General features: G+C 50.0%; 1 protein-coding gene across 1 annotated transcript; it reads left to right on the top strand.

The window, feature by feature from the left end:
• Window positions 1-248: 248 nt before the first annotated feature.
• Window positions 249-2,626, top strand: LOC127336350 (glucan endo-1,3-beta-glucosidase). The gene is made up of 2 exons (XM_051363159.2): window positions 249-1,730; window positions 1,831-2,626. The coding sequence occupies exons 1-2, from the start codon at window positions 359-361 to the stop codon at window positions 1,854-1,856; spliced, it is 1,398 nt and encodes a 465-aa protein (XP_051219119.1). The 5' UTR covers window positions 249-358; the 3' UTR covers window positions 1,857-2,626.
• Window positions 2,627-19,707: the final 17,081 nt, after the last annotated feature.

Here is a 19,707-nt window from a genome sequence, read left to right as displayed (position 1 = left end):
CAAAACAGGAATGGCAGGTTAATTTTCCTCCATTTTCATGTGCACGGTTGCTGTGTGTGGATCTTCTATTGGAGTTGCCAGTGTACATAAGCAGTGTGTCTCTGAAGAAAGGGACAAAGCTAGCATGCATCGCAAGGTAGAACAAACCAGGGCAAGCAAAGAACAAGTTCATGAATATAGATAGCTCAGAGCAAAGGAAAAGAATCTTCTTTTTTTTTTTTTTTTTTGAATAGAAATCTTCTTCAGTTAGCAGCCATCTCGAATCACACACCAGAAATATTCATATCGCACATCAGTCTACTAGTACCTGCTGGAGTGCTGGAGCAGCAGCACACATACACAGTCTAGTCTGACGACAATGCTCGGGTCAGTCTTCATCATCTTGCTGTCCATCGCCGCGGCGGACGCGGCCGGCATCGGCGTCACCTACGGCAGGCGCGCGTCGAGCCTCCCGCCGCCGGTCGACGTGGCGCGCTTCCTCGCCCGCGGCACCATCGTCGACCGGGTGAGGCTCCTGAACGCCGACCCGCTCGCCCTGCGCGCCTTTGCCGGCACGGGCCTCGCCGTGGACATGACCGTCCCAAACGCCCTCGTGCCACGCCTCGCCGACAGCGTCGCCTTCACGCGGCAGTGGGTGCGCACCCGCGTCGCGCCCCTCGCGGCGGCGGGCACCAACGTGTCGCGGATCCTCGTGGGCAGGGAGGTGATCTCGCAGGCCAACCGGACGCTGCTCCTCGCCCTCGTGCCGGCCATGCAGAACCTGCACGCGGCGCTGGTCGGCGCGTCGCTGGATGGTAAGATCACGGTCTCGACCGCGCACTCCCTGGGCGTCCTGGACGCGCTCACCACGTCGCCGTCCGCCGGGCGGTTCCGCGAGGGGTACGACGCGGCCGTGGTCAAGCCGCTCCTCGGCTTCCTGCGCGCGACGGGCGCGCCGTTCATGGTGAACGCGTACCCGTTCTACGGCCTCACCGACGACACCCCCCTCGACTTCGCGCTGTTCCGGGTGGGCGCCACGGGCGTCATGGACACTGGCTCCGGGCTGCTGTACACCAACGCGCTGGACGCGCAGCTCGACGCCGTGCACTCGGCGATGGATCGGATGGGCTTCGGGGACGTCGACGTCGTGGTGGCCGAGACCGGGTGGCCGTGGGCGGGGGAGGACTGGGAGAAAGGCGTGGGCGCGGACCTCGCCGGGGACTACAACAGAAACGCCATCCGCCACCTCGGGTCCGGTGTCGGCACCCCGCTCAGGCCGAACCGCACCTTCGAAGTCTCCATATTCTCCCTCTTCGACGAGGACCTCAAGCCCGGCCCGCTGTCGCAGCGTCACTTCGGCCTGTTCCACGCCGACATGACGCCAGTCTACGACGCCGGCATCCTCACCGCTCCGGAGTATGTTGGGCCAGTGAGTTCCAAGGTAACACCTGCGGCAGCGGCAGCGGTACCGGCACCCGCGCCTGACGCGACAGCGGCGGACTCGGGCTGGCGGCGGTGGTGCGTGCCGGCGCCGGCAGCGGATGCGGCGGTGCTGCAGGAGAACATCGACTTCGTGTGCGGCCAGGGAGGCATCGACTGCAGCGCGATACGGCTGGGCGGCAGCTGCTACGAGCCGGACACGCTGCAGGCACACGCGGCGTACGCCATGAACCTCTATTTCCGAAGCAACGGAGATCACGAGTTCGACTGCGAGTTCGGTCATACCGGCGTCGTCACCACCGCTGACCCAAGTAAAACTTCTTCCTTTTTTTCTAAGCTGATGATGAGTATTTCAGCTCTACTGATCGTGCCTTTAGTTACACGGAGACATGTTTTGTTTTTTCATGGCAGGTTTTGGAGGCTGCAATTTCACATAAAACAAGGGGGACGACGTACCGATGCATCCGCAGGGGAAGAAGACCTGTGTTTATGTTTGGTGTTCAACATGCTTCTTATTCAACTTTGTGCGTCAACACTTCAAAAAAAAAAAAGTGTGTGTGAACTTTCTTATAAATGATATAGTACCTCTCCGCTTTACTGACTCACATTTATGTAGATACACTACACACAAAAATGCGTCTAGCTAGATAGTCAATTAATATCCAATGGATGAAGGGTGTGTTTGGATGGGAGCCCTAGGCTGCCAAGCCAAATAATTGGCGTTGACCATGTGCTTGGCTATGGTTTGGATTGGAGCCCATTATTTGGCGAGCCAAATGCTAGCTTCAGATCAGCAGTACTAATTTACGCCAACGCATTGGCAAGTCGTGGGCGGCAGAAAGCTGCGCCAATATTTTGGCTGCCCTTGCATTGGCGGGGCTATCCCTGGCAAAAACCAAACAGACCCGAAATATCTGCTAAGATCAATCTCTAGTGAAAAGCTTTAATCAGGGTACATCATTAACAGTTCGTTATTTAGAGAAGAATTGGGATAGAACTAGAGCAAGTGTAATAGTATGCTTATACCTTGCTTAATTGATTTTTTTTTTTGTCTATGTAAAGGAGAGATACATGAAAAAAGTAAAGGGAGTGAGCTCTCGTGTTAAAGCCGGCTTAAACACATGCTCCCAAGCATCCGTGACTGTGTAAGGTGGGTCATATTGAGAATAAGTAAGTGCAAGTATACTTGCCCTATGCCAGGGCGTTCCACGATAGTCACCTGGCTCGCGTGGAGTGGGTGTTGGCCTCGCTTTGTCTCAATCATTATCCCACATGTTAATTGTTGGTTGGTCGAGGAAGGAGCCCGTATGGTGAGAAAACGTGTCACTCTTATTTCTCTCACAAGGTCCACGCTCCCTCACGAACCCTACCCTCTCGTCCCACATTTCTCGCGGCAGCGACGGCTCCCCAAGCAACTTCCGGTCACTATACCCTCTATCACGTCGTCATTGCTCTCCTTTGTATCCACCGTCGGATTGAACTCTCTCCGAGACACGATGACACTCCCAGGATGAAACCCTGGGATGGCGGTGGTCTCATGCGGGAGGTGCTACACCGGCCATGGTTGTTAGCGCAAGGACCTCTAGAGGTAGCGTAGCTCGACATCAACTGCAGCGACGGCCGGACATGTAGGCGCTCTCTCCTCTCCCTCTTCCCCACTCTTCGAACCCTAGTGCCACCCGCTTTTGGCCATCTCCTCCAGCTTCGTTGACCGGGAATCGGCCGACGCCGCACATATATTCCCACCCATGACCATGCCCTGCGACTCCTCTCACAGCTTTTTCCTCAGCATGGAGGAAGGACGCGGCCGAACCTAGATAACGCACGGTGTGGAGAATGTCGCTCGATCCCATGACCCGCATTGTTGCTCCAACCAGTGCTTTGGCGGCTGCTGGTCCATCCTAGGTTGCCCGAGTTTGACATACAGATACAGATATATCGATTTTACAAAAAACACGAATACAAGGAGACGTTCTTATATATATAATAAACATTAATATTTTGTATAAATTGATGATTCTATTATTGAATGATTTATAGGAATATAGGAGTATCGTGACATGGTTATTTTCGTCGGGGGTGTTCTATAATCGAAAGTTCTATACTACTATGTTGTGTTCTATAATCTATACTTCTCAAATTCCTCTCAGCAGTGATTGCTAAGAAGGATTGTAGTTCTGATATATTGCAATCAAATATGCCTACAAACCCAACAGTCTCTGTGAGATTTACGGTTCGGGTTAATGGAGAATTGTTACCATATTTTACTTCGTCCAGAGGGAGAGGGTTACGGCACGGGACCCCATGTCTCCATACTTGTTTCTCTTACGTGGAGAAGGGTTTACCTCCTTATTAACTTATCTGGAGGAGCTCATGTGGTCGGACGTATAAAGGTAAGCCCTCGCTCGCCCTAGATTAACCACTTGCTATTTGTTGATGACAATTTAATCTTTATGAAAGCAAAGGTGGAGAATGCGCAAAGACTCAGTGAGACTTTGCATATTTATGGAGAATGCTCCGGGCAGTGTGTTAATAGAGAATGCGCAAAGACTCAGTGTTAAACACTCTATTTATTTCTGCCAGAATACACATGGGCTGATACACAATTATCTGAAACAACATATGGCCATTACAGTTCAAGCGTCCACGATACTTGAGTCTCCCTACAGTTCTGGGGCGCATTACCAATGGTATGTTTGATCATCTTGGTAAAAGAGTTCATAGTAAGATGCATGGAGGCTTGGAACGGATGGTTTATCCGGCTGGTAAGGAGATTTTCTTAAAAGTTGTCATACAAGCTATTCCAACGTTCAAGATGAGTTATTTCCATTTAACCAAGAAAGTGTGCAAGCACCTTCGATCACACATGGCATGGTGTTGGTGGAGTCGTTCCCCGGATAGCCGATCTCTGCATTGGGTTTAGTGGGACTCACTCGTTGCACATAAATGCATGGGTGGAGCTAGAATCAGAAATGAGAGGGGGCAAGAATATGGTTATTGAATAAAACTTACTTGCTAAGTGTGGGGAAATCACCATTTAAGCTAGCTTTTACAAGGAGATTAGAGATTTGAGTGGGGGCAACTGCCCCCTTGTCAATAGGCTGTATCCGTCCATGCCTAAATGCAAAGACGAGATGGGGTTTAAGGACCTTGAAATTTACTTTGTAAACATGGGTGGAGGTTTATTACTCATCCAGAGTCTTTGTGCAGCCGAGTGTTGAAGAAAAAGAAATTTTCGGAGGTGGAGTTTATGGCAACCATGGTTCTCCGGAGCTCTTCTACGACATGGAGAGCGATAATTGTTGGGAGAGAAGCTCTTACTTGTGGTTTGATTAAGCGCATTGGAAGCAGGACACATGTTGATGTTTGTGCTGATAGATGGATTCCCGGGACAAGGACGACGATTCCATCAGTACGTGAGGGCCAGGAGGTAACAGATAATATTAACACGGTAGCTGATCTCATTGACTTGGTGAATTGGACGTGGGAAGCAAATGTTATTTGGAGGAATTTTATCGCACCAGAGGCAGATACAATTATGAATATACCTCTTTGTCATGGTGGCGGTGAAGATTAAGGTCTGGGTTTTGGAGTAGTCGGTATCTACACTATGAAGTCATTTTATCGGTCCCTCATGATGCAGAATGAGCATTTGGCTCTAATAGAAGGGACTAATACGGGAACTTCAAGCTTTGAAAAACAGTTGTGGACTTGCCTCTGGAAACTACAAGTGGTACCTAAAGTTTGTGTTTTCTGGTGGCGTGTAGTCCGTGGTATCCTACATGTGGAAAGCCACGCTATATCACAAACATATTGCCGAGCTAGCACCCTGCAAAGTTTGCTTGTCGGCGAATGAGGATATGATGCATGCACTTGCGAAGTGCTCTCATGGGGAGTATTTCTGGACTAAAGCAAGGGCTTGGATGAATATCAAACTACCAGCACTTCATCGAGATACATGGACTTGATATATAGCCTGTGACGAGAGGTTTAGCGATGACACTAGTAGGGAAATGCTTATAGGCGGAGCTTAGTTCTGTGGCGCACCAAAATAAATGCGCCACAGAAAGATTTTTTGTGGCGCACTACCGCGCCGTGCGCCACAGAAATTATGTGGGGCCCACATCCTGCCACCACCAATAATTAGTGTAGGTATTTCTGTGGCGCACATGGCTTGCTGCGCCACAGAAATAAGTGTTTCTGTGGCGCACTTGCTCTGGTGCGCCACAGAAGTAGTTGATTCTGTGGCGCACTTGTCCTGGTGCGCCACAGAAATAGCGCCTTCTATAACCACCCGTACCCCCTCCCCCCGCCCGTACTTCTTCCTCCTCCACCCCTCTTCCTCTCCCTCGCGCGCCGCCGCCCGTACTTCTTCCTCCTCCACCCCTCTTCCTCTCCCTCGCGCGCCGCCGCCCGTACTTCTTCCTCGTCCACCCCTCTTCCTCTCCCTCGCGCGCCGCTGCCTTCCATGGTGAGCGTGGCTGTCGTCGTCGCCGCCGCCGCCTCCTTCCTCCGCGAGGGCCGCATGCCGCCACGCTCCACCCATCCCCGCCACCAGCAGCACAAGCCGCTGCGGCGTGGAGGAGGAGGGGCGGCCGCCGCATGGAGGAGGAGGGGCCGGCTCCGCGTCAAGGAGGAGGAGCCGCCGCCCCTGCCATCATCGTCGACCTCCTCCTCCACCCCTACCCGGCCCCTCCCTCTTCCTCTACCCGGCCGCTCCTCCAACAGCATCGTCGGTGAGCTCCACCTCTCCCCTCCCCTCCCCTCCCTCTTCCTCTCCCGTGCGGGCACAAAGTGCTCGACGAAATTACTTTGTCGGATTGAGTGATATGGCTACTGCTTGTTTGCTCTCCCGTGCGGGCACAATGTTTTGCATGCTCTGTTAGGCCCTGATGATCATATGATCTTCAGTGCTTGGTGAATTTCTGCTGTCCTATGACTTGTGTTCCACTGATGCTCTTTCTTGGCCTGTGTGGTATTCAAGTCTGTGCTGGTGCATGCTCTTGCTTACCCCAGCAACTATTGTTGCTTGCAGTGATCCTCTGGATCATTTGCAATAGTCTGGTGCACTGTTAATTATGCATTTCATTTATCTGGTTAGTTTAACTTGATTGATTAGATAAATGAGATGAACTGCTGAGCAGTAATGATCTCATGGATGGACTGGATGTAGCTAGAGGGTTGCCAATCATTGATTGGGTACCCTAGCTCATACTGAGCCCTATTGGGTTATGATGCAGTGGCTTAGTGAATGTTCCTATGGGTTTGAGGTAGCCCTGACAGCCTTTATGTTGTCCAAGGGTGGCTCCCCTTTACTGTGGCTGTTGTTGTGACTCTCTCATGCTATCTGGTTGATCCATGACTAGATTACCAGTAGCTTTTGCTGTTGAAAACAAAATAGACATTTAAATGTCTATATTCTGATGGTATAACTAGCTGTGTGGTGCTAGGTGAGTTTGGATGGCTAGTTAGGGATTAATCCATGTTGGATTTCTCTGGTAGTGTCACCATACTGACATACCAATATTCCCTTGGTGATTTCCTTCTGGCTGATCTTCAGTTTGCTTCCACCAAATGGCTTAGTAGCCAGATGATGATACAAACTGGGTATTCTACCCATTTTGGCCTGGCAAGCATGTGGTGACTCACTGGCCTGTGTGTGCTGTTGGGCATGCACACTGCCTGGTGAGCTGTTTGGCTGTGTGTGTGTGTAGCCTGGCTTGGGACTTGTTGGGTTGACTCCAATATTAAAAATGTCTCCCAAATATGGAGACAAACATTTTAACATTACCCCAATGATCTTCAAATGTTTTGCATGCTCTGTTAGGCCTTAATTGATGCCTTATGATCCAAATTACTATATTATTGGATTGAGTGATATGGCTACTGCTTGTTTGCTCTCCAAATTACCAAGTGATGAATATATAATCCCTTTGGAGCATCTGCCCCATGCTATATATGTGTATTTGACCATGCTTATGATGGATTTCTTTTAAGGACTCTAGCTAGATTAGAGGGGAAAAAGTTGCTGCTTTGTTGCCTATGATAATGGATCATAAAATGTTTCCCTTTGTCCCCTGGTTGCCTCCTTAATTGATGCCTTATGATCCAAATTACTATATTATTGGATTGAGTGATATGGCTACTGCTTGTTTGCTCTCCAAATTACCAAGTGATGAATATATAATCCCTTTGGAGCATCTGCCCCATGCTATATATGTGTATTTGACCATGCTTATGATGGATTTCTTTTAAGGACTCTAGCTAGATTAGAGGGGAAAAAGTTGCTGCTTTGTTGCCTATGATAATGGATCATCAAATGTTTCCCTTTGTCCCTGGTTGCCTCCTTAATTGATGCCTTATGATCCAAATGACCCAAGTCCCTTGCATGATCCCATTTGTCCCTAATGTTGCTTAAGATGAATAAATTCCCTCTAATCACCATTTGGAGATCAAGACTAGTTCTTGATTTCCATTAGCTAGACTCCAATATTAAAAATGTCTCCCAAATATGGAGACAAACATTTTAATATTACCCCAAGTGATTTACTTGTCGATGATTAGATGGTTGGTCGATCACTCGTACACTCGGGGGTGGAGCAAGTGAGGCTTGGTGTGATGGCACAAATATCAATATCTTGTGCATCCTACCTGGCCTCACTTACTCCATCCCTGGATGTTAATATTTGTTTCGACCAACAAAGTATGAGGCATTCCATTTAGTTGATACCACTTGGCTCTTTCTTCCATTTTAGTGCCGATGATTAGAATGTTCGGTCAATCAGTACACTCCGGTGTCGCTAGTGAGCCTGGTGTGATGGCACAAATATCAATCTCTTGTGCATCCTACCTGGCCTCACTAACGCCATCCCGGGATGTTCATATTTGTTTCGACCAACAAAGTATGAGGCATTCCATTTAGTTCATACTAGCTACTTCTTAATTGCATTGGCCTTTCTTCCATTCTAGTGCCGATGATTAAATTGTTTGGTCACTTGTACACTCTGGGGTGGGGCCAGTGAGCCTGGTGCGATGGCACAAATATCAATCTCTTGTGCATCCTACCTGGCCTCACTGACCCCATCCCGGAATGTTAATATTTCTTTCGACCAACAAAGTATGAGGCATATGATATCTAGTTGAGATACCACTTGGCTCTTTCTTCCATTTTAGTGCCGATGATTAGAATGTTTGGTCACCTATACGCCGCAATATACTTTGTAGACGAGCTCCCCTTTCCCTAGCCGCCGTTCCGTGAACGAGTCCTTGACGAGACAACAACGCCGACATGCCTCTCCGGCGCAGCACCACTTTTCTTCTCTCGCCGTCCAGTACGGTAACCAGTCCGTCATGCGAAGACGGTGCCGGCCTCCCTAGCATCATGCCGATCCTTCGTTGTCGCGCTTCGTGCCGTGTCGATCACCGGACACACGGTTTGACGCGCGCCAACACGGCCCGGCATAATGCTGGGCAGGCCGGCACGGTCTTTGCATCAAGGACTCGTTCACCGGACAGCGAGGGACTGCGTGGTTACTGCGCCGGAGATGCAGATCGGCGTTGTTGTGTCGTCAAGCACCCGTTGACGGAACGCCGACCGGGGAAAGGGGGCCCTTCTGCAAAGTATACGGCGGTGTATACTGCAACTATGGTTTCTGACCATAGTATTTGTGTTGACCAACAATGTATGAGGCACATATTCTATTTTGTCATTCCATTTGCTTTGAGATTTTCAAAATGCCGATGATTAAAATGTTTGGTCACCGTACACTTGGGGGTGGCGTAAGTGAGCCTGGTAAGATAGCACAAATATCAATCTCTTGTGCATCCTACATGGCCTCGCTTACACCATCCCTAAATGTTAATATTTGTGTTGACCAACAATGTATGAGGCACTTATTCCATTTTGCCATTCCATTTGCTTTGAGATTTTCAAAATGCCGATGATTAAAATGTTTGGTCACCGTACACTTGGGGGTGGCGTAAGTGAGCCTGGTAAGATAGCACAAATATCAATCTCTTGTGCATCGGACTTGGTCTCGCTTACACCATCCCTAAATGTTAATATTTGTGTTGACCAACAATGTATGAGGCACTTATTCCATTTTGCCATTCCATTTGCTTTGAGATTTTCAAAATGCCGATGATTAAAATGTTTGGTCACCGTACACTTGGGGGTGGCGTAAGTGAGCCTGGTAAGATAGCACAAATATCAATCTCTTGTGCATCGGACTTGGTCTCACTTACGCCATCCCTAAATGTTAATATTTGTGTTGACCAACAATGTATGAGGCACTTATTCCATTTTGTCATTCCATTTGCTTTGAGATTTTCAAAATGCCTATGATTAAAATGTTTGGTCACCGTACACTCGGGGGTGGCGTAAGTGAGCCTGGTAAGATAGCACAAATATCAATCTCTTGTGCATCGGACTTGGTCTCACTTACACCGTCCCTGAATGTTAATATTTGTGTTGACCAACAATGTATGAGGCATTTATTCCATTTCTCTTGTGCATCGGACTTGTTGGTCTCACTTTCTTCCATTTTCATCATAGTAGGAACTGGATGAAGGACCCCGATGCAAGCGAGCCTGGTGGGTAGAGATGACGGAGCAAAGGAGGAACCGGATGAAGACTACTTTGTATCTTGAAATTGTGAATTTTGTATGAATTAAGAGTTGTATGCAAAACATTTGACACTTGCCACTATATATGTATCTCGATCGGGTTCTAAGTAATGTGATGATGATGTCTATGTTATATCTGTGCAATGTACATGATATTTATATTATATCTGAATGTTGTTGTATATAACCTGTGTATCTGTATTGCTGTCTATAAACTGCATGTGTATAGCAGGCAGAACAAAATCGTGTATAATACAAGCAAATTCTGTGGCGCACTAAAAACCAATTCTGTGGCGCACGCTTTTCTGTGGCGCACCTAAGAACAAGTGCGCCACATAAACTTTAATTCTGTGGCGCACGGGCAGGTGCGCCACAGAAACCTTATTTTTGTGGCGACGTTTCTGTGGCGCAGCTCCCATGCGCCACAGAATCCATTTTTGGTGCGCCACTGATGAGGCTTTTCCTACTAGTGTGATGATCGGTCCAAGACAATCACAGTCATGTGGGAAATACATATGTCGTGTAACCATATCACTCATGATAAGGGCGGCCTCGATCTGGTTCAAACCATGAAGAGGACGAGGGAGGCCCTAGTAGTCCCAGAGATTCCTAGGCATCATGCCAAGTGTTATCACCAGATTTTGGACAAATCCAGAGGTGGGCCGTAAGAGAGATGGGCTTGGGAGACTACACGTGGAAGATCTCTGAAGCGGCCTTGCACGGAGAATTTGGGCTAGTTTGCCCGTGTATCTGTAATTTATTAGATCGTATCTTAAGTTAGAAGTTAGAGTTTTACTCGTGCACGGTTAGGTGCACGTCCGGATTAGAAAGTCCGTTGGACTATAAATATGTATCTAGGGTTTATGAAATAAACAACAACTCACGTTCAACCCAAAACAAACCAATCTCGGCGCATCGCCAACTCCTTCGTCTCGAGGGTTTCTATCAGGTAAGCGACATGCTGCCTAGATCGCATCTTGCGATCTAGGCAGCACAAGCCCCACGTTGTTCATGCGTTGCTCGTACTGAAGCGTCTTTGATGGCGAGCAACGTAGTTATCATAGATGTGTTAGGGTTAGCATAGTTCTTCGTATAACATGCTTACGTAGTGCAACCCTTGCATGTCTAGCCGCCCTCACACCTATCTCAGGTGTGGGGGCGGCACCCCGCTTGATCTTTATTTAGTAGATCTGATCCGTTACGATTGCTCCTTGTTCTGCAAGGATTAGTTTAATATCTGCAATAGTTAGGCATTACAAAGGGGTGGAGGATCCAGCGGCACGTAGGGTGGCGTTCGCAAGTCCTAAACAGGATGTTCCGAGGATCAACTTCATGTTGGTTTTTAGGCCTTGTTTAGGATCGGCTTACGATCACCGTGCGTGGCCGCGAGGCCCAACCTGGAGTAGGATGATCCGATTATGCGGTGAAAACCCTAAATCGTCGTAGATCTAATTAGCTTTATCTTGATCAAGTAGGATCACCATATATTCGTGCACCCGGTACGAATCATGGGTGGATCGGCTCTTTGAGCCGATTCACAGGATAACCTGAGAGCCGATCGAGGCTCGTATTTAATGTTTACGTGTATGCCATGCAGGAAACTAAGCGAGGCATCCCCATCACCTTCCTGACCAGGTATAGGTCAGGTGGCACGCCCTTGCACTTCGCATCGCCGCGTGTGACCGAGAAGAGCATTGCGGGCCGTCGCTCGGAGGGGTCTCGGCCAGCCGCAGCTCTAGGCTCTTCCCGGCTCTACGGTGTTGACAAGTCGCTGCCCGCCGGTGGGTTTTGGCAGTCAACACATTCAGCACGCCGGTGGGACAATCGTCTACATCAACCACATCGCCATCTACATCTGAGATGGCGGACTGCACGCCGATCACCTACGAGGAGCTGCCGACGAGCTCAAGAAGAGATACGACGAGATCAAGGTCACCCTCGAAGCCGACCTCATCGGCTCTTTTCGGAGAACCCGTTCCCATGGCATCGAGATGGAAGGGATTCTCACCGCAAGGTGCACTCGATGGGATAGACCTCTCTCGCCCCGTCGGAGGAACGCACCGGGGCTGCGGCAGGAGATCAACTACTTGGTGGCTCACTCGCTACACCGCCACTCTGAAAACTTGGTCAACGTGTTGGAGCGTCTCGCTCTGCGCGTGATCCAGGAGATCATGAGCCACCAGCACTCGCCGTCAGGACCAGCTCTCGGGACGCATCAAGGAGAGTTGCCACTCCAGTCCCGTCCACCGCTGCCATATGCGTTGGCAGCACCAGCTGAAGTGCCGGCTACACCGGCATTCGTCGTCTACAAGATCGGTGGTGACCCTAGTGACTACCGGTTCTTGGCTGAGGCGCCTAAGGAGATCCCTCCAGATACGCGTGCACGTATGTGCGATTGTGGCAACCGGGCACTCTCAAACCAGGCCACAACATCGGGGACTCCGGCGAAGACGGGAGGAACGTCGGCGACGAGCTTGAGAAGCGACGTGGCTAACTAAGTATGCCACCCCGACGAAACTCCAGAGCCCGGCTCCTGCGGTTGGCTCGAGCTGGAAAAGCAAACATGGCTGGCTAAGTACGCCACCCCGGCGAATCTTCGTAGTGCAACTCCTACAGCCGACACAATGGATCAGATCGCACCATCTTGAGAGACCGGTTCGGCATGGTGCCGAAAAGAAGGGCAATCGGCTATTCCAAGCCGTACCCCGACGAGTACGAGATGATCCCGCTGCCACCTAAATATCGGCTCACGACTTCTCCAAATTCGGTGGATCGGATGGCTCCAGCTCCATCGAGCACGTCGGCCGATATTTGGCGCAACTAGGACCGGCTTCGATGTCGGATCAGCTACGCGTGAGGCTCTTTTCACGAGTCCCTCACGGGATCGGCTTTTGGATGGTACACCTCTTTGCCGACAAACTCCATCCGAGTCTTGGAAGCAATTGGAAGAACAATTCCATACGCAATACCATTCGTAAGCTTCCGAGTCTAGCATTGCCGATCTAGCACAACTACGTCGAAGCGCGGAGAAACGGTGACGAATACATCCAGCGCTTCAGGAATCTTAGGAACCGATGTTATTCGGTTCGTATAACCGAAAAGGAAGCGATCGAGTTGGCGATGCTGGCCTTGCAACACAGCTCAAGGACATGGCCTCCCAAGCAGATTATCCCTCGCCGGCGCACATGGTTCGTAAACTATCAAGATATGAACAGCGCCACCGGACCTGTACCAAGACAAGTTCAAGCGTGCGTAGTCCTGGTCGATGCGGAGGAAGACGAAGTTCCGGCGGGAGACCAAGAAGTAGCGATGGCTGAGTGGACTCGGGGAGGAACCCCGTGTCCCGCAAATGGGTAAAGCCACCAGGGCCGCCTGTGGGATTTGATTTTGACGTGACCAAGACTGAACAAATCTTCGACCTCCTGCTCAAGGAGAAACAGTTGACGATTCCCGAAGGTCTCAAGTTCCCCACGGCGCAAGAGCTAAACGGAAAGCCGTCTTGCAAATTCCACAACTCGCTCTCCCATGCCACCAACGACCGCAGGGTGTGGCGTCGGCACATCCAAGCGGCGATAGAGAAGGGGCGTTTAATTTTCAACCAGTACGCCATGAAGGTCGACACCCAACCCTTCCCCGCCGTTAACATGGTGGAAGCCACCTACCCTGAGGGTTGCCAGCCAGGTCCCTCGTTCAGTATCAACATGGTAGGACCTGGAAACCACTCTGGCAAGGATAGAGATGAGGGCAGCTGCTCTCATAGCAAGGACACAAAGGAGGCCGCTCCACGCGATCGGCTCCATCATGATGGCAAGCGCTACATCACAGAGGGAGAGGTGAAGAATATAAGATATCAACGACCTCTCTCTGATCACCTCCTCAACAAATATGTGAGTCAGTATGACCAACGCCGACGGTCCAACTATGATGGTGAAGGAGATCGTCTGGCTAGAGAAGCCAGAAGACATCGTCGGCAGGATCGCGATGAGGAGGAGTGCGACCGCCGTGCCACGGACAGGTCAAGGGAGCAAAATGACAACGCCGGTTCTTGGGACTGCCCTTTCTTCAGACACTGATGGGATTCAGGAATGAGCCGATTGCCCACAATCGGCAATTGCCCAGAATGCAACAAGAAGAAGAAGGAGGCAGCCAACGTGTCTGTGTTCGAGCGATTAGGGCCTCTCCCGCCACAGAGCAAACGTGCTGAGTCACCTCGTTGGGCAGATCTTGAGGATTCCGAAGACGAGGGACTAGAAGAAGAAGAAGACAGGTACCACCGTCCAAGGTGGTGCCCGGACGGACTCAGCCGTTCACAAAAACGCAGGGTTCAGCGGTTGCGCGGCCTGGAGGAAGCCGAAAGGTTATACCTGCATACGCTAAGGAGGGCACGGCCTGATCTGGCTGCAAAGGTTCAGCGAGCCCTGGATGAAGAGGGTCGTCCACGGAGAATGGAGTGGCGTCCCAAGCAAAAGAAAGCCGATGATGAAACATCGGCTGGCACAAACATGGTGTTCGTCTTGCCGACAGAGCTTAGCGCTCCACGAGTCTACGATGCACTCAAGGTGGACGACAACAGGCGCATCAAGTCAGAGGTTGGGTTGGTTTTATCCAGCCTGACCGAGTAGCAAGATTAAACCAATGAGCAAACTGTGCGAGGCTGATCCTTGTGATCGGCCCCAAAAAAATTTATGGAGGAACATTACAAAACCTTCATCGAACAAGCAATGTGGAGGCCGATTCCAGCAATCGGCCAAAATTATCCTCTGCACATATTCTGCTTGTGTTCAGCAACGATCCACTGGGCGGCGGCCACGTCAGCAGATGAAAGTCAGCATGAATCTTTGCGAAGCCGACATACAAGAGCAGTGCCCTGACTAACCATGAAAGCCGATATCTGCAGTCATTTGGCAGATTCGGCTCGGGGGGCATATAGTCAGATGAACATGTGCAGATAAACATGTGCAAACTTGCGTGCAGTGGAACATTGGGGGCCGATTAAGGAAAAATCGGCCAAATAAAAAAAAAATTCGCACGAAGCGAAGCCGATGCGCAGCCATCGACTAGTACAGTCACACAAGACCAAGACCGGCTGGTTATATGCTCAAAGTTCACATCGACATCAACGGTCAGTGCAGGGAAGGAGCCGACCTGGCCTGCAAGGCGCGAAAAGTTGACTGAAGAAGCTCGGGGGGCAGCTCACCCTGAAGGTTCTCTGCTTTGGGGAGCCGATTTTGTTGAAATCGGCTAACTCTGCATAGGCGGCACATTCGGCTGATCCATTACCGTTCTTGCCTCGATTGAGACTCGGGGGGCAGCTGGCTTGGTGGCTGCTTTGTTTTGGAGAGCCGATTGAAGTCGCATCGACTGGCCCTGCATTATGATCTCCTCTGGATCGGGTTAGGAGGCCATCGGCTTTTTGCAAGTTGGACCGTCCTGTCGCTGCAAAAGGAAGAAAGGAACTAGATTCTCAAAATAGCCGATGAGTAGTCATCGGCTAAGGGATTGCGAAAAATTGTGGTCGTATACCAAATCGTAGCCTGAAATTGAGAAGTTCTTGGCCTACGAGCTAACTGACATGGGGTCCGGCTTCATGGGCGTCCAAAAGAAGAGAAATCCGATACGCTACTATCGGTCTTGGCATGACAGGCGGGAGGAATGAAATTGGAATAATTGAAGGCTGAATCAAAAGACCGATTTCATTAATTCAGAGGAGCGGCTTTACAAGAAAGAGCCGATGGCTCTCAAAAGAGGGATCTAGTGCCTAGTACACTGCTACTACTAGTCCTATTCTACTAGTCGTCGCTGTCCTCGTCATCACCGCTGTCGATGTCGTCGGCGCTGCTCCCAGGGAGCTCCTCGTCGCTGCTGCCCCAGCCCGTGGCCGGAGCCCCTTCCTCCTCGTCATCATCATCATCCTCGCTGTCCGCCCAGGAGCGGAAGCGCTTGGTTGGCGGGTACCCGGCGGAAGAGGAAGATTCATCTTCCTCCTCTTCTTCTCCTTCTTCCTCGTCATCTTCGTCCTCGCTGTCCGCCCACATACGCGAGCGCTTCTTCGGCGGGAGCTTGGTGGAGGGGGAGGTCTTTGCCTTCGCTACTTCTCCTTTTTTCTTCTCATTATCGGAGGAGAGGGGGTTCACCTCGGAATGAGGCTTGTCCTCGTTCTTCTTCTTCGGCGAGAATTGGGGGAAGAGGTTTGAGAAGGAGGAGGAAGAGGAAGACATGGCTGAGGGAGAAGAGGGTTTTTTGGGTGCCGATGGCTGGAACAAAGGAAGGGGATGAAGAAAGCTAATCGGTCGGCACAGTTAAATAATGAGGAGCCTGGTGGAAATTTAATGTCATTACAGTTTCCAAGGAGATGACGCGTAGCTATCGAATTTTGCGAGAGAAGCCGAGAAGACAGGGCGTAATGATAACGGATCGTATGTACTCTGCTCTGCCACGACATGACCCGACGAAGGAAGGCATAATGATTTTGGAAAAATTATTTCCAAAACCAGGGGGGCATGTGTTATCACCAGATTTTGGACAAATCCAGAGGTGGGCCGTAAGAGAGATGGGCTTGGGAGACTACACGTGGAAGATCTCTGAAGCGGCCTTGCACGGAGAATTTGGGCTAGTTTGCCCGTGTATCTGTAATTTATTAGATCGTATCTTAAGTTAGAAGTTAGAGTTTTACTCGTGCACGGTTAGGTGCACGTCCGGATTAGAAAGTCCGCTGGACTATAAATATGTATCTAGGGTTTATGGAATAAACAACAACTCACGTTCAACCCAAAATAAACCAATCTCGGCGCATCGCCAACTCCTTCGTCTCGAGGGTTTCTATCAGGTAAGCGACATGCTGCCTAGATCGCATCTTGCGATCTAGGCAGCACAAGCCCCACGTTGTTCATGCGTTGCTCGTACTGAAGCGTCTTTGATGGCGAGCAACGTAGTTATCATAGATGTGTTAGGGTTAGCATAGTTCTTCGTATAACATGCTTACGTAGTGCAACCCTTGCATGTCTAGCCGCCCTCACACCTATCTCAGGTGTGGGGGCGGCACCCCGCTTGATCTTTATTTAGTAGATCTGATCCGTTACGATTGCTCCTTGTTCTGCAAGGATTAGTTTAATATCTGCAATAGTTAGGCCTTACAAAGGGGTGGAGGATCCAGCGGCACGTAGGGTGGCGTTCGCAAGTCCTAAACAGGATGTTCCGAGGATCAACTTCATGTTGGTTTTTAGGCCTTGTTTAGGATCGGCTTACGATCACCGTGCGTGGCCGCGAGGCCCAACCTGGAGTAGGATGATCCGATTATGCGGTGAAAACCCTAAATCGTCGTAGATCTAATTAGCTTTATCTTGATCAAGCAGGATCACCATATATTCGTGCACCCCGTACGAATCATGGGTGGATCGGCTCTTTGAGCCGATTCACAGGATAACCTGAGAGCCGATCGAGGCTCGTATTTAATGTTTACGTGTATGCCATGCAGGAAACTAAGCGAGGCATCCCCATCACCTTCCTGACCAGGTATAGGTCAGGTGGCACGCCCTTGCACTTCGCATCGCCGCGTGTGACCAGAAGAGCATTGCGGGCCGTCGCTCGGAGGGGTCTCAGCCAGCCGCAGCTCTAGGCTCTTCCCGGCTCTACAGTGTTGACAAGTCGCTGCCCGCCGGTGGGTTTTGGCAGTCAACACCAAGATACTAGGGCACCAGATGAGGGGTGGATAAAGATCAACATAGACATATGCATGCCTCTGGAGGATCGAAAGTCTAGAGCATGAGGGGTGGCTAGAGACCCTTCTAGCTTCATTGGAGCATGGAGCAAACCCTACTCGGGTGTTACTAAACCCATGGTGGCGCTCTAGGATGGGGTGATCTTTGCAAAACTCTGAGGTTTTACGCGAGTGTTTTGATGGAGATGGACTGCAAGGAGTTCATCGACTTCTGGGGATCGCGCACGGGTGCTCGCGCTGTCATAGCGCCTATCATACAATAGATCAGGTGCTTCCACTTCATTTGGTGTAGAAATGGCAAGCAAATGGACATCAAATCGTTGCAATGTGAGAGAAAATGGAAGTGGAGCTGAGGAAAAACGAGAGAGAGAGTGAGTGAGAGAGAGAGAGAGGAAGAGAGAGGAAGAAGAGGAGACCGGTAGGGCGTCGAACTGATTTAACGAATGTGGGAAATACTCGGGATAGGCTTCCCCGAGAGGCCACCTTGGGATTCGGTGGCCCGACCGACCGGCCACTTGACATGCCGACAATGCGCACGCGCCTTTTCGACAAAGCGTTGCCCAAGGGGAGAAACCATCTTGGCAGATCGTGCATGCAGCAATCCGCCTCGCTTTCCCGATGGAGTATTATTTGTGAAAAGTTTCAAAATCAAGTATTATTCATGACATTAAAGAAAAGAATGCACGTGGTACTATTGATAAGTTATTTGCAAATTATTGACAAGTTTAAAACAAGAATCAATTTGCAGGTGCACATATTTTCAGGTATCACACATGCACCGAGGAAAGAGATCCTGTAAAACCGAACATCCTTTTACAGTAAGTGTCCGTGGGTTCAACCCACGCGACATTTTAGGATAATTTTTCAGCTCCTCATATACGCGTTTTAAGGGGCTGCTGTACATGGGATCCGCTACACTTGCTCTTCACGCTACTGTGATAAAAAACATTCCATTTTCTCGGAATGACAAGAAATTGATCGTGAAAAGGCGACTTGTCACATCATCATCATAGACAAACGATTGTCCTTGGGTACATCGGAGCTGTGAACATGATCATGATAAGAGCATCCCCACTCGTTGGCGCTCCCTACACCCAAATCTGGCGAAATTTTCGTCCGGATTGGATCAATTTTTGGCATGGGGGGCAGTATATTTCCAGTCGTGTGCTCCCCAAGCGGCGTTTCTCGGGAAAAAAGAGGATGGTCCGGGGAGTCCGGACGAAAGAGGAGACACGTGGGCGTGGGCGGTTGGTTTTGCTCCATCCGGAGTCCCCGAGCGCTCCCCGGGGGGCCGAGGATGGCGTGGGATCGCCGGATGAATTTAGGCCCAAATCCGGAGGAAATCGGGGAACCGGGAGCGCGACTGGGCCGGATTTCGCCGTCCGGATGTAAAAAACGGCTCGTGGGGGGCTTCTCGGGGAGACGAGTGGAGATGCTCTAAGTCTCACAACTACTACTTCCGTCCCAGGAATAAGGCGCACACGTATTCCAATGCCAACTTTGACCATAAAAAATGAGCAACTAAATCTTGGTTATATTATATGTAATTAGTATCGTTGGATTCGTATTGAAAAACACTTTCTAATGATATAAATTTCGTATAAACAATCTTTATATATTTGAAGTAATTCTTAATCAAACGAAAAGCACGTAAAACAAGGGTGCCTTATTCCTTGAATCGGAGGTAGTATCACAACTAGGACAAGAAAGTAGCTGTGCTGCGGGTACGTCATGTTTGAACACCTCGCAGATGTTACTACTCCGTACTACTACAAGGTGAATGTAAAAAATTGGGGTCAAACAACGGCCCACACGTAGAACGGCGTTAGGAAGCTCAGAAAGCCTATCTGGAAAAAAAAGCTTGGAAGCCTCTAGTTCTCGGGCGATTTACACAAAAATAACCCAAAAGTGAAAGAAAGGCACAAACTAACCCTCCGGCCAAACTA

This window comes from Lolium perenne, chromosome 2, assembly GCF_019359855.2.
Source record: "Lolium perenne isolate Kyuss_39 chromosome 2, Kyuss_2.0, whole genome shotgun sequence".
Taxonomy (NCBI): domain Eukaryota; kingdom Viridiplantae; phylum Streptophyta; class Magnoliopsida; order Poales; family Poaceae; genus Lolium; species Lolium perenne.
This window is presented reverse-complemented; position numbering and strand designations above follow the sequence as displayed.

What these genes read in the sequence shown, in the direction of transcription:
- LOC127336350 (XM_051363159.2), top strand. Translation starts at nt 359, where the DNA reads ATGCTCGGGTCAGTCTTCATCATCTTGCTGTCCATCGCCGCGGCGGAC. An exon ending in CGTCACCACCGCTGACCCAA is followed by an intron (nt 1,731 to 1,830) that starts GTAAAACTTCTT and finishes TTTTCATGGCAG; the next exon opens with GTTTTGGAGGCTGCAATTTC.